General features: G+C 34.9%; 1 protein-coding gene and 1 long non-coding RNA gene across 2 annotated transcripts; both read left to right on the top strand.

The window, feature by feature from the left end:
- Window positions 1–1,757: 1,757 nt before the first annotated feature.
- LOC149646244 (uncharacterized) lies at window positions 1,758–9,656 on the top strand. Its single transcript, XR_016371774.1, has 3 exons — window positions 1,758–1,790; window positions 1,990–2,071; window positions 9,457–9,656. It is a non-coding gene; the product is annotated as an uncharacterized LOC149646244 (long non-coding RNA).
- Window positions 9,657–15,833: 6,177 nt separating this feature from the next.
- Window positions 15,834–17,017, top strand: LOC149646243 (uncharacterized). The gene is made up of 5 exons (XM_089849670.1): window positions 15,834–15,957; window positions 16,033–16,096; window positions 16,157–16,331; window positions 16,718–16,815; window positions 16,895–17,017. The coding sequence occupies exons 1-5, from the start codon at window positions 15,904–15,906 to the stop codon at window positions 16,897–16,899; spliced, it is 396 nt and encodes a 131-aa protein (XP_089705796.1). The 5' UTR covers window positions 15,834–15,903; the 3' UTR covers window positions 16,900–17,017.
- Window positions 17,018–20,174: the final 3,157 nt, after the last annotated feature.

Here is a 20,174-nt window from a genome sequence, read left to right as displayed (position 1 = left end):
TTATATGTAGATATTCCAGGGACTGGGCATTTCTATGCACAAAGCCATGTAAATTTTACTGGATATAAGTAATTTAGATATCATGTGTTAATTCAAATGATACGTATAAATTACAGAATTTAAATAATTTTACCCGTTAAAGGTCACACAGGATATTACCTAAGAACAATATATTTGGTAATAATGGAAAGGCTATGTAGATATTTTACGACATAAATTTAATTTTACCCGAATTTACGGTGTTTTGTATTTCATGATTGTTTCCGCATAAAAGTAGAAGATAATTTAATATTAATATAATTCAATTTAACACTGGTTTCACATAAGAATAGATAGGTTTAAAAATATTTAGTATCGTTATATAATAAATGTATTGGAAGAAGTTCTGATTTATTTTTCATCGAATTTAAAGAGACAGTGAATTGATTTTATTCAATAAAGTAAGCCATGAGAGGTCTAAAGTCATTAAAAAAACCACGATCCAGAACATCCTTATTCAACTTTATGAATTATTCAATTCCTTGAATTAAGGCCTTAAAGAGCCTAAGTTACTTTCGCCCGGGGAATTGCTTTACTTCGCTTTCAAAAGTAAGTGGCTAATGAAATTAAGCGGAATTTTTTAAATAAGCCTTTTATTAGTATAATATCGAGGAGGCTATTTTAAATAAAGGGGGATATTCTGTAAAGTTTGTTCAGCGGCTTTGGACTTCTCATTGCTAACTTTAAAATAAAAACAACTTCTTTCATCATTTGAATTATCATATTCTGAAATGATTTCTTTACCCAGCATAACATTATAAGTGTGACGGAATCTTCGTAACATACTACCTATAAGTGTGACCGAGTATTAGGGCAAGGTTAAATTTTTTTGTATTCCCTTCTATAATCCCTTCCCGACCTGATGTAGAAAATAATTTTCGAGGCGCGCCTACGTGTCCAACTAAATAATTTGGGAATTTTTTCTCACTTTCATATATTACAATTACCATATATCGGAATTTGTGTGTTTTTACTTCTTATATAGTTAATGTTTTGGACGTTTGAACTTTTGATGGCAATTCAACTGGAATGGAACTATTTCATTTGTTTTTTTTTTCATTCGCATTAGAACACATTAGAAATCCGAAATACATTTATGGATCATAAAACGATAGTTGTGTGTCTTCATTTATAGAGAACGTTATTAAGTGGCTAGTTTTACGGCCTGCTCTTGGGCCGTCTTGTATATTTTGGTGGTATTTAGTTCAACAAAATAATGTTGATAACCAAAAATTTAATTCTTATGAGGCTTTTTCTTAACAAATAAAAGAAGAGACGAAAAACCCGAGCAAATATTTGAGTCACAGGGTCGCTAGTGGTTCGACTGTAAGGCACGGCATATTGTACTTGACAGTACAGTTTATTCTATGCAAGGTCACCACTGAATGGAGAGCCCCAAGATACACGTTTTTCTTAGCAGTCAACTCGATCGAACGGGCCAAGCCCAAAATTCTCTTTTTTTTTCGATAACTTAAGAGAGAAACAGAAGAGGATATATAGAGTCCCACAAAATCCGCGAGTCTCTCTGATTCACGTGAAACCATTATGCTTCCCCCCTCCTGCCCTGAACCCTTTTTGGCACCAACCGTCCTGGTCGTGTCAGCCTGTAAAATTTCCGCTTCTTACCTTTAGCCTTTTACACTGCCGGGCTGCCCATTATTCTCATTTACAAAACAGCACTACGTAGTAACACTAGTGTTCGAGTCGTTAGAGCATTTTCCTCAGCATTCCAGAAAATTCTGCTAACTAAAGTAAGTTTCTAATTATAATAAATTTACCTTACTGTTTTACTACCGGTACACAGATAGGTTATGGTTATTAAAATATGAATTATTATCTATATACTGGTATTTTAATTTTGGAATTTTTTTAGGGAAATGTAAAATAGTTATGAGTTAGGATGATATTTTTTTATAATCTGAAATGAACTCTAATAAACATTTTATATAGAGTTTGTGACTTCATCCACTGTGAAACTGGGTCCCAGCCTGAACTCTCATTCCAAAACAGATAATATCTTCAACACGATAAGGTATGATTTTATTACTATGATCCTGGTCAAGAGGAGTTAACAATGACTATTTTCTTCCCCAAGATGTTAAACATTTTGTATCAATTGACTTCATTTTCAACTCCTTTTGAACAAAAGTTTGCTAGGATTAATATACTGGTTTTATAGTTATGACGGTAAATTAAATATTAATAAACCGACCAATAGCCAATTATTGTGGTTGTAGTCTTAATTTTAGCGGTGATAGAAACTTCCAATGTATTTATCGTGGGGTAGTGTAATTGAAACAACACTGGTAGAGGCTGCTTTTACTGAGAAAATTTTCCCGCTAATTTATCCGCGTTATTTAATTACAAAGGCTCAAGCGTGGAAGGAAACGCTCATTTTAAAGGGAGGGTGAAGAGAAAAATCAATTTATTCTTCATCGATCCCTTAATTAAAAATATGACCCGTTTGCTTTGTTAAACATTCAGGAATGATATCTAAATTATTTTAAAATTAAAAAAGGTTTGAGTTTTCGAACTACGTCATTGATAAATTAAACAGGCCTTTGAGCTAAGCGATGCCATTGGAAGAACGGGGGTTTTAGCTTATCATTCCAGTCAGATTTGAGAGAGATTTTGGGATTTTAAAGCAATTTTTAGGTGGGATTTTGAAGTTTCAATGTAAATTCTCTTTAGGGATTTTGGCTAGTGTCCGACCCCTCGGGTTTTTACCATAGGAATATTTATTTTATTTTTTCAGATTTCCAAAAGGATGGAATTTAAGTGTTCGTTAAGTGGGTGTTCATTTAGAACAAAAGCATACGGGACATATTATAGACATGTTTCGTTGCATAAACATATCCCAAACTTAAGCTTTATTTGTGATTTCCTGAAATGCCATTTAGTATTTTCTAAATTTTTATCATTTAAATCTCACGCGAACCGATTTCACAAAACTTCTTTAAAGTCATTTGATATTGATAATTTAAAAGTTCAGGAAATTTCGTCAGATAATTTTAAGTGTACTGTTAGAAATTGCGACTATCACTGTGATAATTTAAAGACCTTTTACTTCCACGCAAAAGCACATTTCAAAAACGAGTCTTCAATAACTTCCCCATTCAAAGAGTGCTCTACGCGAAAGTATACTTCTATAAAATCGATGAGTTGCCACTTTGCTCGAAATCATAAGTCCAAATATAGCCTTCAACTGAGACCCGAAAAAGTTCCAAGTGACTTAACACCTGACCATATTATTAGAGAAGAAAGTAATAGAACAGAAAATGAAGTTGATGATTATGAGAATGCATCTGATTCTTTATTATAGAGGTGTGCGGTTAACCGTTTCAATCGAATAACTCGATCGAATACCGAACCGAATAACTCGATTCGGTATTCGATAAGCCCATTATCACTATTCGATTCGAATATCGAATACCGAACTGAATATTCGGTTAAAGTTCGACTACCATAAATTTAGGTCCTTGGCACTAGAGCGACCCACCTTATTTAAAAAATATCATGCCAATTTTTTTTGTCTCCCATCAAAAACTACCAGCAAGTGCATAGGAAAATTTTAAGGAATACTTGACCACCAATGAGGAAAGGTATTTTGAAGTTTAGGAGCTTCTAAATGTTCTTCTCCTTGCTTTGTATTGACTATTGGCGAATATTAGGGTTACTACCCGATTAACCGCGAATAGTTGGCCTAATATTCGCGAATATTAGGGTTAAATATTCGCGGTTACTAGGCTTAACTATTCGCGATTAATCGGGAAGGAAAAAAATACCAAGGCCCAAATATTCGGTATTCGATGAGGAATAAACTATTCGATTCGGTATTTGATAAGGAAAATTTTTGGGTATTCGATAACCGGTTCGATACCCAAAAAGTGGTATTCGCACACCCCTACTTTATTACCTTCAACTAATTTTGAACCGTCTTGTGATGAATTTTCTCATAGCCTCGGTGTTTTTTATCTAAAATTGCAGGCGAATAAGTTTATGCCTAGTTCTACTGTGCAGTAGAGTGGGATATAGACCGAGTGGGGAAAGGTGAAGCCCCGCCCATTGACATGCGCGGTAACCACTGGATGTTTTACTTCCAACAGCAACACGTAGATGGCGGGAAAATCTACACTTTGGCGCGAAATTTAAAATTCTTCGTTTTACAACATTGGTGTTGATATAGATAATGTTAGTTCAAATATTAATGAAAAGGTGAATATTGTGTTAAAATATAGATTTTAAAATTTATTTATCACCATGTTTTAAACACAACATACATATTGTTTATTACTAAACATAAAAGTAAATATGTTTAAGTTCGTGACTTTTGCAATAGTAAATGTATAATTATAGGAGTAGTTTGTCTGTAGGATTTAAATTTATTATTTGTTAAATAAACATGGGTTGTAAATGTTACTTTTATTCACAAGTTAGTTCATAACATTCTCCAGCCCTCAACTCTATTAAATGCTCTTAATTTTTCTGTTCCTAAACATTTGCGCAGCCCAAAATACATTTTACAATAGCAGTATTACAATTAGGATGCAAATGCAATTCTTTAAAGGGAGGGTGAAGTAGAAAATCAAGTTATTTTTTATCGATTCTTCTACCAATTTTAAGACCACTCTGCATAGTGAAACATTCAGGAAATACTTCCGAATGGTTTTAAAATTCAAATTAGGTTCAGATTTTAAGGATAATTTTAAACAAGGACTTCCGACCAATCGTGTAACGCCCTGCCTTTTTATTAACAAAATTCTCGTGGCACGCTCCATGTCTCGCGCCAAGATTGTCACGTCGCGCGCCTAATATTATCAAATCTCGTGATAAATTTCATTCAACACGGAACGTGCCACGGGAATTTTGATAACAAAAAGGCAGGGCGTTACGCGATTGGTCGGCAGTCCTTGTTTAAAATTATCCTTGAAATCTGAACCTAATTTGAATTTTAAAATCATTGTGATGTATTTCTTGAATGTTTCACTATGCATGCTGGTCTAGTAATTAGTAGAAGAATCAATAAAAAATCACTTGATTTTCCACTTCACCCTCCCTTTAACTTGCGTTTTTGATCTTTTTTCGAACAACGTATCTGATGTACATAAAATAATTCGACTTCAACTTATTGTAGGTTACTGAATGTTAAAAGAAGAGAGGGAGAAAACAAATCACTGATTTACTACTTTTTTTTCTATTTAAATTTGTACCCGTGACTATTTCGTTTATGCGTGATTCTCTTGATATTTTGTATTGAAAATGTGTATCAAGTGTATAATCCCGTGAGTTGTTTTACAACATTTTTTTATACACAATAAACATTCAATTATAATTTTTGTCTGAATTTCTTTGGTAGAAATAATAAAGAAACTCCCAAATGCATATCAATTGAAGCCCCTATGATGAATAAAAGAATGAACAGCGGAAATGTATAAAATTAGATTTAATAACATATCTTGCTTGTTTGTTATCAGGGTTGTTTTTGTGATTAATTGAGGTTAATCCCGGGATGAGGAGAGAAGTCTTTGTAAAGTACGGCACTTGAAGTTACTTGCAAAGAGGAGGGAAAAAAATTTCTCTCCTCTTTGTTTCTTGTAAATAATCACGATTATGAAATAGAATGAATGTATGTTAAACTTGTTTTGCTTCGGCTATATTAATGCAAAGTTAAGACAATAACAAAACAAGTTTAACATACATTCAGTCTGTTTCATTATCGTCATTATTAACGTTTCTGGTAACTAAATTGACTTTAAGCACCGCAATTTACAAAACTACTTTCTTCATCCTGGAATTAACTGCAAAAATTCAGAGAGAAATGATCCTTCAAACAAAATAGCTATTAGAAAACTATTATGTCTTTCATCGAAAAAACAAGGCATGATCTTGCAAAGAAGCAAGTGCTGGTATTTTCCAATTTAGGCATCATCGCTCGGTCAACAAATAATTTTAACCATTTTTCCTAACGTCGGGATTAATAATATTACATGTAAGTCCTTTATTGTTTAGCAATAAACAATGTGTATGTTGTGTTTTAAACATGGTGGGAAAAATATTTTAAAATCTATATTTTAACACAAATATTCACCTTTTTATTAAGATTTGAACTAACATTATCTATATCAACACCAATGTTATAAAACGAAGCATTTTAAATTTCGCGCCAAAGTGTAGATTTTTCCCGCCAAAGTGTAGATTTTTCCCGCCAAAGTGTAGATTTTTCCCGCCAAAGTGTAGATTTTTCCCGCCAAAGTGTAGATTTTTCCCGCCAAAGTGTAGATTTTTCCCGCCAAAGTGTAGATTTTCCCGCCATCTATGTGTTGCTGTTGGAAGTAAAACATCCAGTGGTTACCGCGCATGTCATTGGGCGGGGCTTCACCTTTCCCCACTCGGTCTATATCCCACTCTACTGTGCAGTATGTAGCAGAAGAAATTTCAAATCTTAAATATTTAGAAAAGAATGCGATGATTGAGAAAGTAACCATGGAACTTAAAAAAAATGGATTAAGTACTGATGTAATAACCAAGGTAGTTGGAATCTGCTCGGAAGAGAGTGCATTTGAAAAGGCGAATGAACATTTTAAATCAATTTATCTCAGGCACAAGTTTTACAAAAATAATCTTAGTTACATATGCCCGATCCCTATTTTGCTAGGTTATCAAAATAAGAAAAAAATTTTTATCATTATGTTCCAATAAAAGATACATTATTAGCTCTAATTTTAAATAAGGAAGTTAGAAAAGTTTTGAAATTTCCTAAGCCCACCTATATTCATGAAAAAAACCAATTGTTGGAGGATATCAGTGACGGAAAAATATTTCAAAGGGATTATGTAAAACAAAATGAAAATGCATTCCACCTTCTTTTATTCCAAGATGCTTTCGAAACTGTTAACCCTTTGGGCTCGGCAAAAAGTAAACATAAAATAGTAGGAGTTTACTACACACTCTTAAACATTCCCAAAGAATTTCGATCAACAGTTGATCATATTCAATTAACACTACTTTGTAGAAGCTCACATTTTAAACGTTTTGGCAGTAACAAGTGCCTTGAGAAATTAGTAATGGATTTGAAGGTCCTTGAAACGGATGGTATTTTTGTAAATGGACACAATCACAAAGTTTTTGTAACCAGCGTTCTTGGAGACAATCTTGGAAGTCATGAGATTGGGGCTTAAGTATGAGTTTTAAAAATGGCTATATTTGTCGCTATTGTTACATTCAAAGTAAAGAAATACACGATGAAAAAGTTTTCCCGAAGAGAACTATAGCCAAATACAACAATAATGTCAATGAAGTGCAATTAAATCCTGAGATAAAAAATCACGAAGGAGTTAGATTAGATTCAGTTTTCAATCAATTAATTAATTTTCACGTATGCTTACCTGCAATGCCTCCATGCTTAGCGCACGATTTGTTTGAAGGGGTAGTGGCATATGATCTGCACCGTTTCCTATTATACTTTATCAAAGAACGAAAATGGTTTTCTTGGAACTATTACAACTATGCAATAGCCGAGTTCAAATACCAAGGAAAAGATGCTGCCAACAAACCATGTTGTGCCAATGGTGGTGGTAATAAGCTGTCTGGGGACGCTTCTCAAATTTGGTGCATATTAAGACTACTTTCATTAGTGTTTCGAGACAAAATTAGAGATTATTCAGATCCAGTTTGGCACTTATATTTGCAACTGAAAAAAATTGTTGAGGTCGTGGCTGCCCCTAAAATCTCAAAGCACAACGTCGCTTTATTGGTAGTTAGCCTATCTGAGTACAAACAAAATTTACTAAATGCATTTCCGGATTATCAATTGAAACCAAAACATCATTACTTCTTTCAACACTATCCAGAACTTATTTTGCAATTCGGCCCGCTTATAAGAGTGTGGACACTTCGATTTGAAAGCAAACATGCAGTATACAAAAAGTTTGCAAATAACACCAAAAATTTCATGAATATAACCAAAACGCTGGCTGAAAAACATCAACTTCAGCAAGCATATTTTTTGTGTGGTTCGCCTTTCCCACCAAATATCAAATACCACAACTCTCATATATTTCAAGAACATGTATTCGGGAAATATTTGTTAAACGAAATCATGGAGCTAAAACTGTCAATCCGAGACATTGTTTGTTCTACAAAGCTAGACTTCAAAGGTAAACCACTATCGTTAGCCCTATGTTTTTATAATCAAAATGCAGTGTGATTGAAAGCAGATGCACTTCACCGAGGGGGATGACAAGGGATACTTAGGTGAACAATATGTCGTGAATTCAATGCACTGTCAAAGCTGAGCTCTTTGAACTCGGGTGTATACACAGAGATCCAATGAGTCTACCCCTCGACTTCACTAAGAAATAAATCTAACTAGAAGAAAATTATTTAGATTTAAAAATAATTTAAACAAATACAAATTTTCATATATAACAAAGTCTTATATAAAGCAAAGCGCGGCTCTTCTGGCGCCCCTAGCATTCTGGCTTATCTTCTGGACACGAATTTTACCTTGCCAAAGGCAGGAACCAATCAGAACTAATACTGCATTAGGTCTGATTGGTTCCTGCCTTTGGCTACAGTAGCCTTTACCAAGCTTAGCCAGGAAAGTGATCTTTAAGGGGCACCAACGGAGCCGCGCTTTCCTTTAAACCTTATGACTGAAGAATATCTGATTAAAAGGACAATGAAATGATGACGCAAGTTGTTTGTACTTGATTTGAAATCCATTTAAAAAACTTACCAGAACATTCCCTGTTAATTTAAATCTAAATGCATACTTCTGGGGATTTAGCTCAGACGCGAATCTGTTTGCAAAAATTTAAAACAAGACGTAACGTAGTGCACACTGCATGCATATGTCAAAGCACCACATTCTAAACCGTTTTCCGATATATTAACGCCTTCTTAAACAATTTGTAATTTCTGTGAAAGGTACTACCTATGAACGGGGACAACTTGTGGTTTGGACGTATCGAGACCCTGATAGTTCCTAACAAAACATCTGATGTAGTATATATTTGTGCATCTCTGTTTGGCTCCAAATATAATTGGGAATTACACCTTTACGAGTTATTCGAGATTAATCAAAGGCGTCTAGCAAATCTCGTTGATCTTGCTGATTTCTATCCTCTTCTGGTCTATTATATATTTGGGAAAATGTTTTTATCTTCAAAGCATAATGTTTGTCACCCCTAGAAGTTTCACAGTTGGTTAGAATTCCGGATTTGATGTTATTGGTGGTACTTAATTGATTTTTTGAGAGGGAATTATGTTAAATATACTGCCAGTCAAGTAACATTACGTTTCAAGACATATTTATACCGTTATTTTAAGCTTCAAAATAATGGGGAATACATATATCGAAGTTTTAAATTGCGTTTGTTTTCAAAATTATTTTCATAAAATGAAATTGTTTTATAGATGGCTGCAGCCTATTCAAGAGATGCTTCAGAAAACGTTACTGATTTTCTATCGAAAGCCTTGTCAAACTTGGATAAGGCTGCAATTAAAGATCTCACTGAACACCTTGCCAGTGACAAAATAGGCGTAGAGAAAGTTGACGATCTAAAATATGTATCATTGTCGGACCTTAACGACACGGCTCTAAAACCTATACAATCACGAAGGCTTCTGAGTTTCATAAAATCGAACCTTCTTGATGTAGCACCGGGAATAGGTTGGTGAAAAACCAAGCCCAATTTAGCATAAACTATACACAGCTACTTACAATACTTCAAATTTTGATTATTTTAAATAGTTTCGGAGAAAGCTCTTGGTCCAACAGCTTCTGGAGCTAAAGTCAATGACAAATTATCGTCCAGTAATGCAGCTTCAAATTTAAGCCAGCCTTCGGTAATATTTAAACCACATAATATTATTTCCCCATATTTAATTTGGTAATTTTTATTAACTTCATGTTAATATCACCCACAGAAATCAGGAACTTCATGTATCAATACTGACCAAACAATTTCGGCCTATGTATTAAATATGGATATTTTCAACAAGCAAGTTCAAAAAGCTTTAGCAACAGATGTGCAACTCTCACAAAAAAATCGGAATGCTGTTGTAAGGAATCTGGTACATGATGCCATCAAACGATCCCCAAGGCCTAGTCGGAGCGACATGAAGATAATAGCCAGCCATTTCAACCAACGTTTCCCAAACGCTGTAAAGGACGTAATTGATGGAGAAGTGCTAGGATGTGGTTATCATAGTTTTACGGTCCAACTGTACAGACTGTTAAAGAAGTCTTTGCGCGTTGCGTTTTTCACACATATTTTACTATAATTCAAAAACTATTCAAGCTAGCGCTCTGGAATAAATTGCGTTATAAAAGTTTTGCATTTCTCTTTCATATTTTACCCGTTCCAAAGTTGTCCTTTGCATACTTATACCGGAAACCGGAAATGTCAAAATTATCAACTTTGAAAATATTGATTTCTCGAGGATATAAATGTGATTTTCGGATTCCTTGGGGTCGATTCATATTTGAAAAGTGTTCACCAAATTCAATTCGGATGAATAGGTCACGAGTAATCAACCTTTATTCAAAATCTGGCAAACTTGGTTAGAGTGGCGATAATTCATCATCGAGTATCGAATCTTTGTCGTAATAATGCTTGTTAGATGTTATGGCACTTATGCGTATATATATGATTGGTCTTGTGGCGCAATACTTTGAAACAAATCAGACGTTCATTAAAGGGATGGTGAAGTGGAAAATGAAGTAATTTTTTTATTTATTCTTCTATAAGACCGATCTTCATAGTGAAACCTCCAGGAAATAACACCGAACGATTTTTAAACTACGATTAGTTTGAAATTTCATGAATAATTTTAAATAAGGACCTCCGACCAATCGCGTAGCGCCCTGCGTTTTTATCAAAAATTTTCTCTTAGCACGCTCCGTGTTGAATAAATTTATCGCGAGACTTGAAAAAATTTGCACGATGTGACAATTGTGGCGCGAGACATGGTATTTCCTGAATTTTTCATTATGCATACTGGTCTCATGATTAGTAGAAGAATCAATAAAAAATCACTATATTTTCCACTTCCCACTCCCTTTAAGAGAAAACTCGCGTCTTTTGAAGAGGAGAAGTGGTTTGAAAATATTGTTATTTTGGCCATGAAACCATAATATTTAGAACTCACATTAATTACGATTGTCTCTTCAGCCCAGTCAAAATCTCATTCATAATGGCATATGCGCTGCACGAGATCCCTTCAAATAGACAAATTCGACTATTCCATACATGAAACAATTTCAGAGAAGAGGGCTTCTATGCTAGGAATGTTCGCTACGCGATTGAGCTTCTTTAAACGGAGCCTGAGGCTGGCTATAGCCTCCCGCGTTTATCGCAAATGTGAGGCCAGGGATAGATTTAATTTTAGAAGTGGGAATAGAGAAGTGGGAATAGAGAATAGAGTAATCTAAGAGCGCGTCAAATTACCGGACCTCCTTCCACGGAAAGGAGGGGTATGAAAGAAGAGGCGTGTCAAAGCGACAAAGGTAAAAAGGAATAACGTAATTTTTGCCGATCCCGTCAGCAACGTCATAAAAACCTACCTTAAATTTTAAACTTTTTATTACCTGTTGGAGGGAGGGGCTCTATACAGGGCTCTGAGTCGGACTGAATTAAACGCTAACCGTTCTCTATTCCTACCTCTAAAATTAAATCTATCTCTGTAGAGGCTTAATAATAAAGCCGACCGCAACCAAAAATGGGCAAAGGCGTGTTTCACAACTGACGTTCAAAGCTACCGATGGAAAAGCCTAAAAATTAAATGAAAAAAAATGAATGCCGGTAACAATGATCACAACTGAAAATAACAGCTAACAGCTAAAACGAACGGTAAACACTTGAAGTTGGTCTCTCTGCGCTGCTGGTCTGCTACTCCTTTCGTTTATTTTCTATGGCAAAAATGATAACTTTGGGTGGTATTGGGATATTAGGCCATTTTGTGTTATAAGACTTTTATTGTGTAGGAAAGAAAACTAGCCTTTTTAAAGAAGTTTTGGATAACTATTAATATCATTATTGATAACTAGATAAAAGTTGAAAAATATAAAATTTCAAATAACAAGACTTCCTTCGAGTTTCAAATTAAAGAATGCTCGTGTGCTTTATTGAACTATTTTACACAAACAAGACAGTCACTTTCAGCTTGAATTATGCTTGATATTTTATTGGACATCCCCTAGCCCTTAAAGGGAGGATGAAGAGGACAATAAAGTAATTTTTTATCGATTCTTCTTCTAATTATAAGTTATTTTGCATAGTGAAACATCCAGGAAATACCGTCTGCGTTCTTGAACTATTTATTAACAACAAGACTGTCACTTTCAATTTCAATTGTAGCTTAATATTTTACTTAACCTCCCTTAGCCCTTAAACACATTTTTAATCTTTTATTAAATGACAGACATAAACGCTAAATCGGATTCAAGTCGGGCGAGAGAGCGGGTTAATCCAAAGCGTCAATTCCTTCGTTCTCCAGAAATCTTGCAACGAGTCCGGACGTATGGGCTGGGCAATTGTCCTGCTGAGCCTGAAACCATACACTAAAACAATGTTTTAAGTTAGTTATTAATATTAATACCGGTCACGACGTGGGCTGGTTACTCATACGGAGAAAAAAATACCAGCGAACAGGGCGGATCTCTATTTTTAATATTACAATGCTTTACCTTCTAATTTCATTAGAGTTTATGTCTGTCTTTTAGAATACGATTAAGAATGTGTTTAATGGGAGGGTGAAATGAGAAATCAAATAATTTTTATAGATTCTTCTACTAATTATAAGAGCATTCTGCATAGTGAAACATCCAGGAAATATATCCGAATGATTCAAATTAGGTTCAGATTTTACGGAAAATTTGAAATAATGACCTCCGACCCATCGCGTAACGCCCTACCTTCCTATTGACAAAATTCTCGTGGCACACTCCACGCCGAATGAAATTTATCGCGAGATTTAATAAAAGTTGCTTGCGATGTGACTATCGTGGCACGAGAGCGTGCAACGGAAATTTTGTTAACAAGAAGGCAGGGCGTTAAGCTATTAGTCAGAGGTGCTTATTTGAAATTATCTTTAAAATCTGAACCTAATTTGAAATTTAAAATCATTCGGAGACTGTATTTCCTGGATGTTTCACTGTGCATATAATGGTCTTACAATAAGAAAAATCGATCAAAAAATCACTCTATTTTCTTCTTCATCCTTCCTTTAACGGCTAGGGGATGTCCAACAAAAGCAACAATTGAAACTGAAAGTGACTGTCTTTATTGTAAAAAATTGTTCAATAAAGCACACGAACATTCTTCGATTTGAAACTCAAAGGAAGTCTTGTTATTTAAAAATTTTCGTCCAAATTTTATAAATAAATTTCAACTTTTAACTAAATACTAAAAATTATCCAAAGTTTCTTTAAACAGGGTCGTTTTCTTTCCGAAACAATAAAAGTCTTAAAACACAAAATGGCCTAATATACCCAACACCTCCCAAAGTTGGTATTTTTGCCATAGAAAATAAACGAAAGGAGTAGCAGACCAGCAGCACAGAGAGACCAACTTCAAGTGTTTACCGTTCGGTTTTGTTTTAGCTGTTAGCTGTTATTTTCGGTTGTGATCATTCTTACCGGCATTCATTTTTTTTTCATTTAATTTTTAGGCTTTTCCATTTGAACGTCAGGTGTGAAATACGCCTTTGCCCATGCTTTGGTTGCGGTTGGCTTTATTATTAAGCCTCAACAGAGATAGACTTAATTTTAGAGATAGGAATAGAGAACGGTTAGCGTATAATTCAGTCCGACTCATAGCCCAGTATAGAGCCCCTCCCTCCAACACGTAATAAAAAGTTTAAAATTTCAGATTGGCTCACTTAAACTAGGTTTTTATGACGTTGCTTACTGGGACGGCGAAAAATACGTAATTCCTTTTTACCTTTGTCGCTATGACCAGCCTCTTCTTTCCTATCCCACCGTCCCGAGCAAGGGGGTCCGGGACTTTGACTCGCGCCCACATTACTATGTTCCCTTTTCCTGTTTCTAAAATAAAGATCTTTCAATGGCCTCACATTTGCGCTAAACGCGGGAGGCTATGGGCAACCCCAGGCTCCGTTTAGCGAAGCTTCATCGCTTAGCGGATGTTCCTAGCATAGAACCCATCTCCTCTGAAGTTGTTCCATGTATGGAACAGTCGAATTTTTCTGATTGAAGGCATCTCGTGCAGCGCATACGCCCCATGAATGAGATTTTCACTACGCTGCAATGAGTCGGGCTGAAGACCCAGACGTAATTAATATGAGTTCTAAATATTATGATATCATGGCCCAAAAAACAATATTTTCAAACCGCTTCTCCTCTTCAAAAGACGCGAGTTTTCTCTTAAAGGGAGCGTGAAGTGGAAATTAAAGTGTTTTATTTATCGATTCTTCTACTAACTATAAGACCAGTCTGTATAATGAAAAATTTAGGAAATACCTCCCATTGATTTTAATATTCAAATTAGGCTAAGATTTTAAGAATAATTTTAAATAAGGACCTCCGACCAATCGCGTAACGCCGTGCCTTTTTGTTAACAAAATTTTCGTGGCACGCTCCATGTCTCGCGCCACAATTGTCACATCGTGCATTTTCTTTTTCAAATCTCGCGATAAATTGATTCAACACGGAGCGTAACAAGAGAAAATTGTTGATAAAAAGGCGGGGCGCAACGCGATTGGTCGGAGATCCCTATTTAAAATTATCCATGAAATTTCAAACTAATTGTCGTTTAAAAATCGTTCGGCGTTATTTCCTGGAGGTTTCACTATGCAGATTGGTCTCATAGAAGAATCAATAAAAAATTACTTTATTTTCCACTTCACCATCCCTTTAATGAACGTCTGATTTGTTTCAAAGTATTGCGCCACAAGACCAATCATATATATACGCATAAGGTGCCATAACATCTAACAAGCATTATTACGACAAAGATTCGATACTCGATGATGAATTATCGCCATTTAAATCGAAGTTGCCAGATTTTGAATAAAAGCTGATTACTCGTGACCTATTCATCCGAATTGAATTTGGTGAACACTTTTCAAATATGAATCGACCCCAAGGAATCCGAAAATCGCATTTATATCCTCGAAAAATCAATATTTTCAAAGTTGATAATTTTGACATTTCCGGTTTCCGGTATAAGTATGCAAAGGACAACTGTGGAACGGGTAAAATATGAAAGAGGAGTGCAAAACTTTTATAACGCACTTTATTCCAGAGCGCTAGCTTGAATAGATTTTGAATTATAGTAAAATATGTGCGAAAAACGCAACGCGCAAAGACTTATTTAACAGTCTGTACGTACGGCTTCAAAATCTTTCCCGACAAACCGAAAAAGTGATGCCCTTGGTAAAAAACATTAAGAAAGGAAAACAGGCTCGTTTGATTGATGTAAACAATACAAACCTTAAATTCAACCCGACAATAAATGAGGAGGAGTTGCAAACGTCAGAGGATGCATGTGAAATTTTAAAGAAAATGTTTTTTGAAATGAATCCTGATACTAATATTGTGGAAGCACGAATGAAAAGAACTACGGTCTTCAAAGACTTGATATACATAATAATACTAGTGTTGAAAATCTCCTTGAAAAGTGGCCATTTTTATTTGAACTTGTTGGCCTTAAAGTTCATTTGCAAGAGATGATGGGAAAAGACATTTTTTCCTTATTTGAAAGGTTTTTCGACTTGAAAAGCAATATTTTCTGTACATCTTTTGCTAAGAGTACCAAGGATATGTGCAAAACGACTCTGAAAACTCTTAAAGAAAAAAATATTAGAAATCAAACAGCTGTGATTGGTTCTGTGGTATTAATGATAATGAATCATTTTAATGAAGCACCTGAGAACATTTTCCCTATCTTTGAAGTAAGCCGAATGAAATCGTATACTTCTTAATCTTTATAAAGTTCAGAATAACTGATTCGATTTTATACTTAACAGCTTGGTACTCCTAAAGAAGAGGTTTTGAAAAAAGTGCCACTTCATCCTTGCTTGATTGTTTTTGGTAAATAATTTTCTATTAATTACGTTCAAAGCAAACTCCATGGACTTTGTCACTTCTTAGGTCAAAGCTTGCCTGAAGCTACTGAACTGATGCTTACGGTCGACAGAAGAATAATTAACGATCATTTACCAAGTGATAAACTTGCGTTGGCACTGGCCATGTTCTTTGGAATGTTTTATGTTTTGAATTTGAAATATCCAGAGGGATGTCCATGTACTTTGGAGTTATTTCAGAGGTAATTATAGATTTTCATAGAGCCTGGTGCTTCATGGTTTGAAGAGTGGTTTAATATAGATCCTATATTTCTTGAGACTTATACTATAGATCCTATATTTCTTGAGACTTATACTATAGATCCTATATTTCTTGAGACTTATACTATAGATCCTATATTTCTTGAGACTTATACTATAGATCCTATATTTATTTCTTGAGATTTATAATATAACCTATAGTTCTTGAGTTTCCAATATTTTTAGAAATACAAAAATATATTTCTCGCGGCTTGCACACCATATTTCTAAAGCGTTTAGCCCAAACGTTACAGCATAGGGTTGTACTCCTTTTTGGCTCGAAGTTCGTCTAACTAATTATCTAATTCCATTTTTTTATTTAACACAGGTATATTGCAAAATTAAATTGTAAAAAAACTAAGGATATAGTTGACCCGAAAGTAATAGGCCTAATAAATAAAGTTTCACAAATGGAATGGACTGATGGTAAGTTTCATTCCCTTTCAATTCAAGTTCAATTGAATTAACTGGGAAATATTTAACCATTTTTTATTTTGCCATCTAGGTTAATGCTGATGATTTTTGTTAAAAAGTAAAAATCCCAATAAAAGCTAAAATTTGAAATGATTTTTGTTTTATTGTACCTATTTTTTTATATATTCAAGGCAGATACCATTTTTACCATAAGCATATCATTCAACCCGGGTGGTATGATCTACTTCATATTTTATCTGTTGAAACCTCTTACGTATTTGAAACCAGTTTTTCATTTTAACTACATTATCACTAAAGTAAATTTTATGGAAATGATAAGTATTTTCTACGGGTTTCGCTGTAGAAATTATATTATTATTTCTGTAAAAGCTTCATGAATATTTAGCGTAAACTATACACGATTTTGTGTTGAGACTACTTCATCTCTTCCGTAAAATCTACAGAAATTGTGACATATTTTCTAACGATATCTCTGTTGAAATTACTCTTTCACTACAGTTAGAGCTACAGGAATATCTTATGTTTTTTAGCCCATTTATCAGTTGAAACTACTCTAAAACGCAAGTAGATGTTACTGAAATATAACATGTATTTTCTACATGTTTCGGTGGTAAAACTGCACTATAACATATGTCAATTTTACTGAATTATAACATGTATTTTCTACAAATTCCCTTGTTAAAACTACTCTACCACCCAAGTCAGTTTTACTGAGTTATAACATGTATTTTCGACAATCTTCCTTGTTAAAACTACTATATCACCCAAGTCAATTTTACTGAATTATAACAGGTACATTTTACAAATTCCTCCGTTAAAATACACGTCCATTTGAGTGAGAGGTACAGTTGAAATTTGTGTATTTATCACATTTTTTCCTGCTAGTTTAACGGATCTAGCCATGTAATTTTTACAGGAACTTAGTCACGTAAGTTCAACTGTAAATTCCCTGTAATATAATTTTACGGGATAACCTGTTTCAATTGCATGTATGTTATGGCTACACCGGCTTCCATAACTTTCCTGTAATTTCAACAGTTTAAATTTCTCTCAGTGCCCTACGGGATGGACGGAATTCCAACCCTTTGTCCAAAACTTTATCGTTCCGCCATCAGTTAAACCGTCGCCATCAGTAGCACCTGTGTCTATAAAGACGTCACCCAGCTCTGTACCTCAGAAGAATAAACTGTCGACCACCAACTTATTTAAAAGCGAAGAAAAGACTAACATTTGACAATAAAACAAGCCCTTCAATTTTGAAGAAACAACCTTATAATAAGACGTTATGGGAGGTCTAACGCAGCTCCAAAAAGAAGAAACCTTAAAGAACAGTTATATAAATAGTAAACACAAAGCCGCCTTCACTGGATTAAACCCTTTGTACCAAGCAGTCCGACATTGACATTTCGAGAAACGAAGTTAAATCTTTTCTAGAATCTACAGACGTATGCACATTACATAAAACTGCTATAAACAAATTCAAAAGACGTAAAATCCCTGTCTTTAACATCTCGGATAGGGTCGAAGTTGATCTAGCTGATTTGGGGTCAATCGCCAAATACAATGACGACTACAGATATCTTATGGTAGGCATCGACTGCTTCTCCCGAAAAGCTTTTGTAGTACCCATGAAAAGAAAACACGCGACCGAAGCTACGAAAGCTCTCGAAGTTATCATCGAACAAAGCAAACCTAAAGCCATCTGTTCCGATTTAGGTAAAGAATTTATTAATTCAAGTATGCAAAAACTTCTAAAGAAAAATAAAATAAAATACGGTTCTATGACGTCAGAAAAATTCCACTGTCCCTTTGTAGAAAGATTAATTAAAACTTTGAAACATCGAATATTCAAAATGTTGACTCATTTCAATTCTCATAGATATATAGATCATTTGACAGACATAGTTAAAGGCTACAATGCCTCTTATCATTCCGTAATAAAAATGGCACCCGATAATGTTTCCCGGTCTAACGTTCTGGAAGTGTACAAAAACATTTACAAACCGGAAATGAGTAATAAGGCTACTAAAAATGACGTCAAATTTCGTGTCGGAGATTACGTAAGAATAAGCAAACTTAAACCGGCATTTTCGAAAGGTTATGAGCCGAATTTTTCAACGGAAGTATTCGTCATTTCCTCTATTTTGAACTTCAGAAAACCCGTATTATATCGTCTGAAAGATTTGGACGACAAGCATATAACCGGGTTGTTTTACTCTCCCCAGCTCATTCGAAAAGTGGAACCCAAACTGTTTAAGATAGACACTATACTCAAGAAACGTAAACGTTAAGGGAAATTAGAATATTTTGTATCGTTTATCGGTCTACCTAAATCGCAGAACTCGTGGGTAACAGCCGAAAATGTCGAGAAAATCTGAATTCTATTTATATCTACCAAGCGACGCTAGTATGGATGTCTAACCTAATAACACTATAGGTAGTTACAGCACTAAACTACCCGATCCTATTAATTTACTAGGACAATGGGAAATTTCTTTAGTAGAAGTAATATATACAAGCAGTTTCTACAATGTTATATACAAAACGAGTAAGAGGAAGGTGAGCAAGAGAAAAACACTTGAAGATTTAATCGAAGAAAGTAGCTCTAAAAAATTTAAAAACCCCAAGGAATGTGACGTAACCGACCTTGTTGAACGAAAAGATGGGAACCTGACCAGCTACGAAAGCTACCATCTACATAATATACCGGCCGGCCATTACAAATCACTTAACCACATTGTGGAAACTATCAATACTTCCAAAGTATGCGAAAAAACCGCTTCTTTATTTCATATTAACGAGACGACGGGGCATGTAAAACTAAAAACCGATGCCACTGGAGATACCAAAATTATCTTCAAGACACACGATAGACCAGCCAGGTTAAATTACCACGTACCATCTCAATTATATATTTATTGCGATCTGGTCGAAGGACAAATTGTCGGTAACACCTACGCCCCCCTCTTACGTATTATACCCATCGAAGACAAGAAACACGGGGATACCGTGTGTCTTACGTTTGTTTCACTCCATTACGTCCCTCTCTCAAAACATTATATTAGCGAGGTTGGCATCCATATAAAGGACCACATGGGTGAACCGGCTTTATTTCAGTTTGGACTGTTGCACTGTAAAGTTCATTTAAGATGCGCAAGTCAAACGCGTTAGATAACAAAAGATCTGTTTACACGGATTATTATACCCAACAAGCGCAGTCAGGATCAGGTCTGACTTTTTATATCGGTAAACAAGGACAACAAGGTCATGGCCAAAACGGGGAAGGCATTGGCTCGTTCTTGAAATCTTTCGGAAGATACGTATCACCTTTCTTAATTAAAGGGGCAAAG

This window comes from Phalangium opilio, unplaced genomic scaffold, assembly GCF_054372755.1.
Source record: "Phalangium opilio isolate 3A_F unplaced genomic scaffold, DU_Popi_V2 ptg000089l_1, whole genome shotgun sequence".
Lineage (NCBI taxonomy): Eukaryota > Metazoa > Arthropoda > Arachnida > Opiliones > Phalangiidae > Phalangium > Phalangium opilio.
Note: the sequence above shows the minus strand (reverse complement) of the source record. Positions and strands in the feature narration are given on the sequence as shown.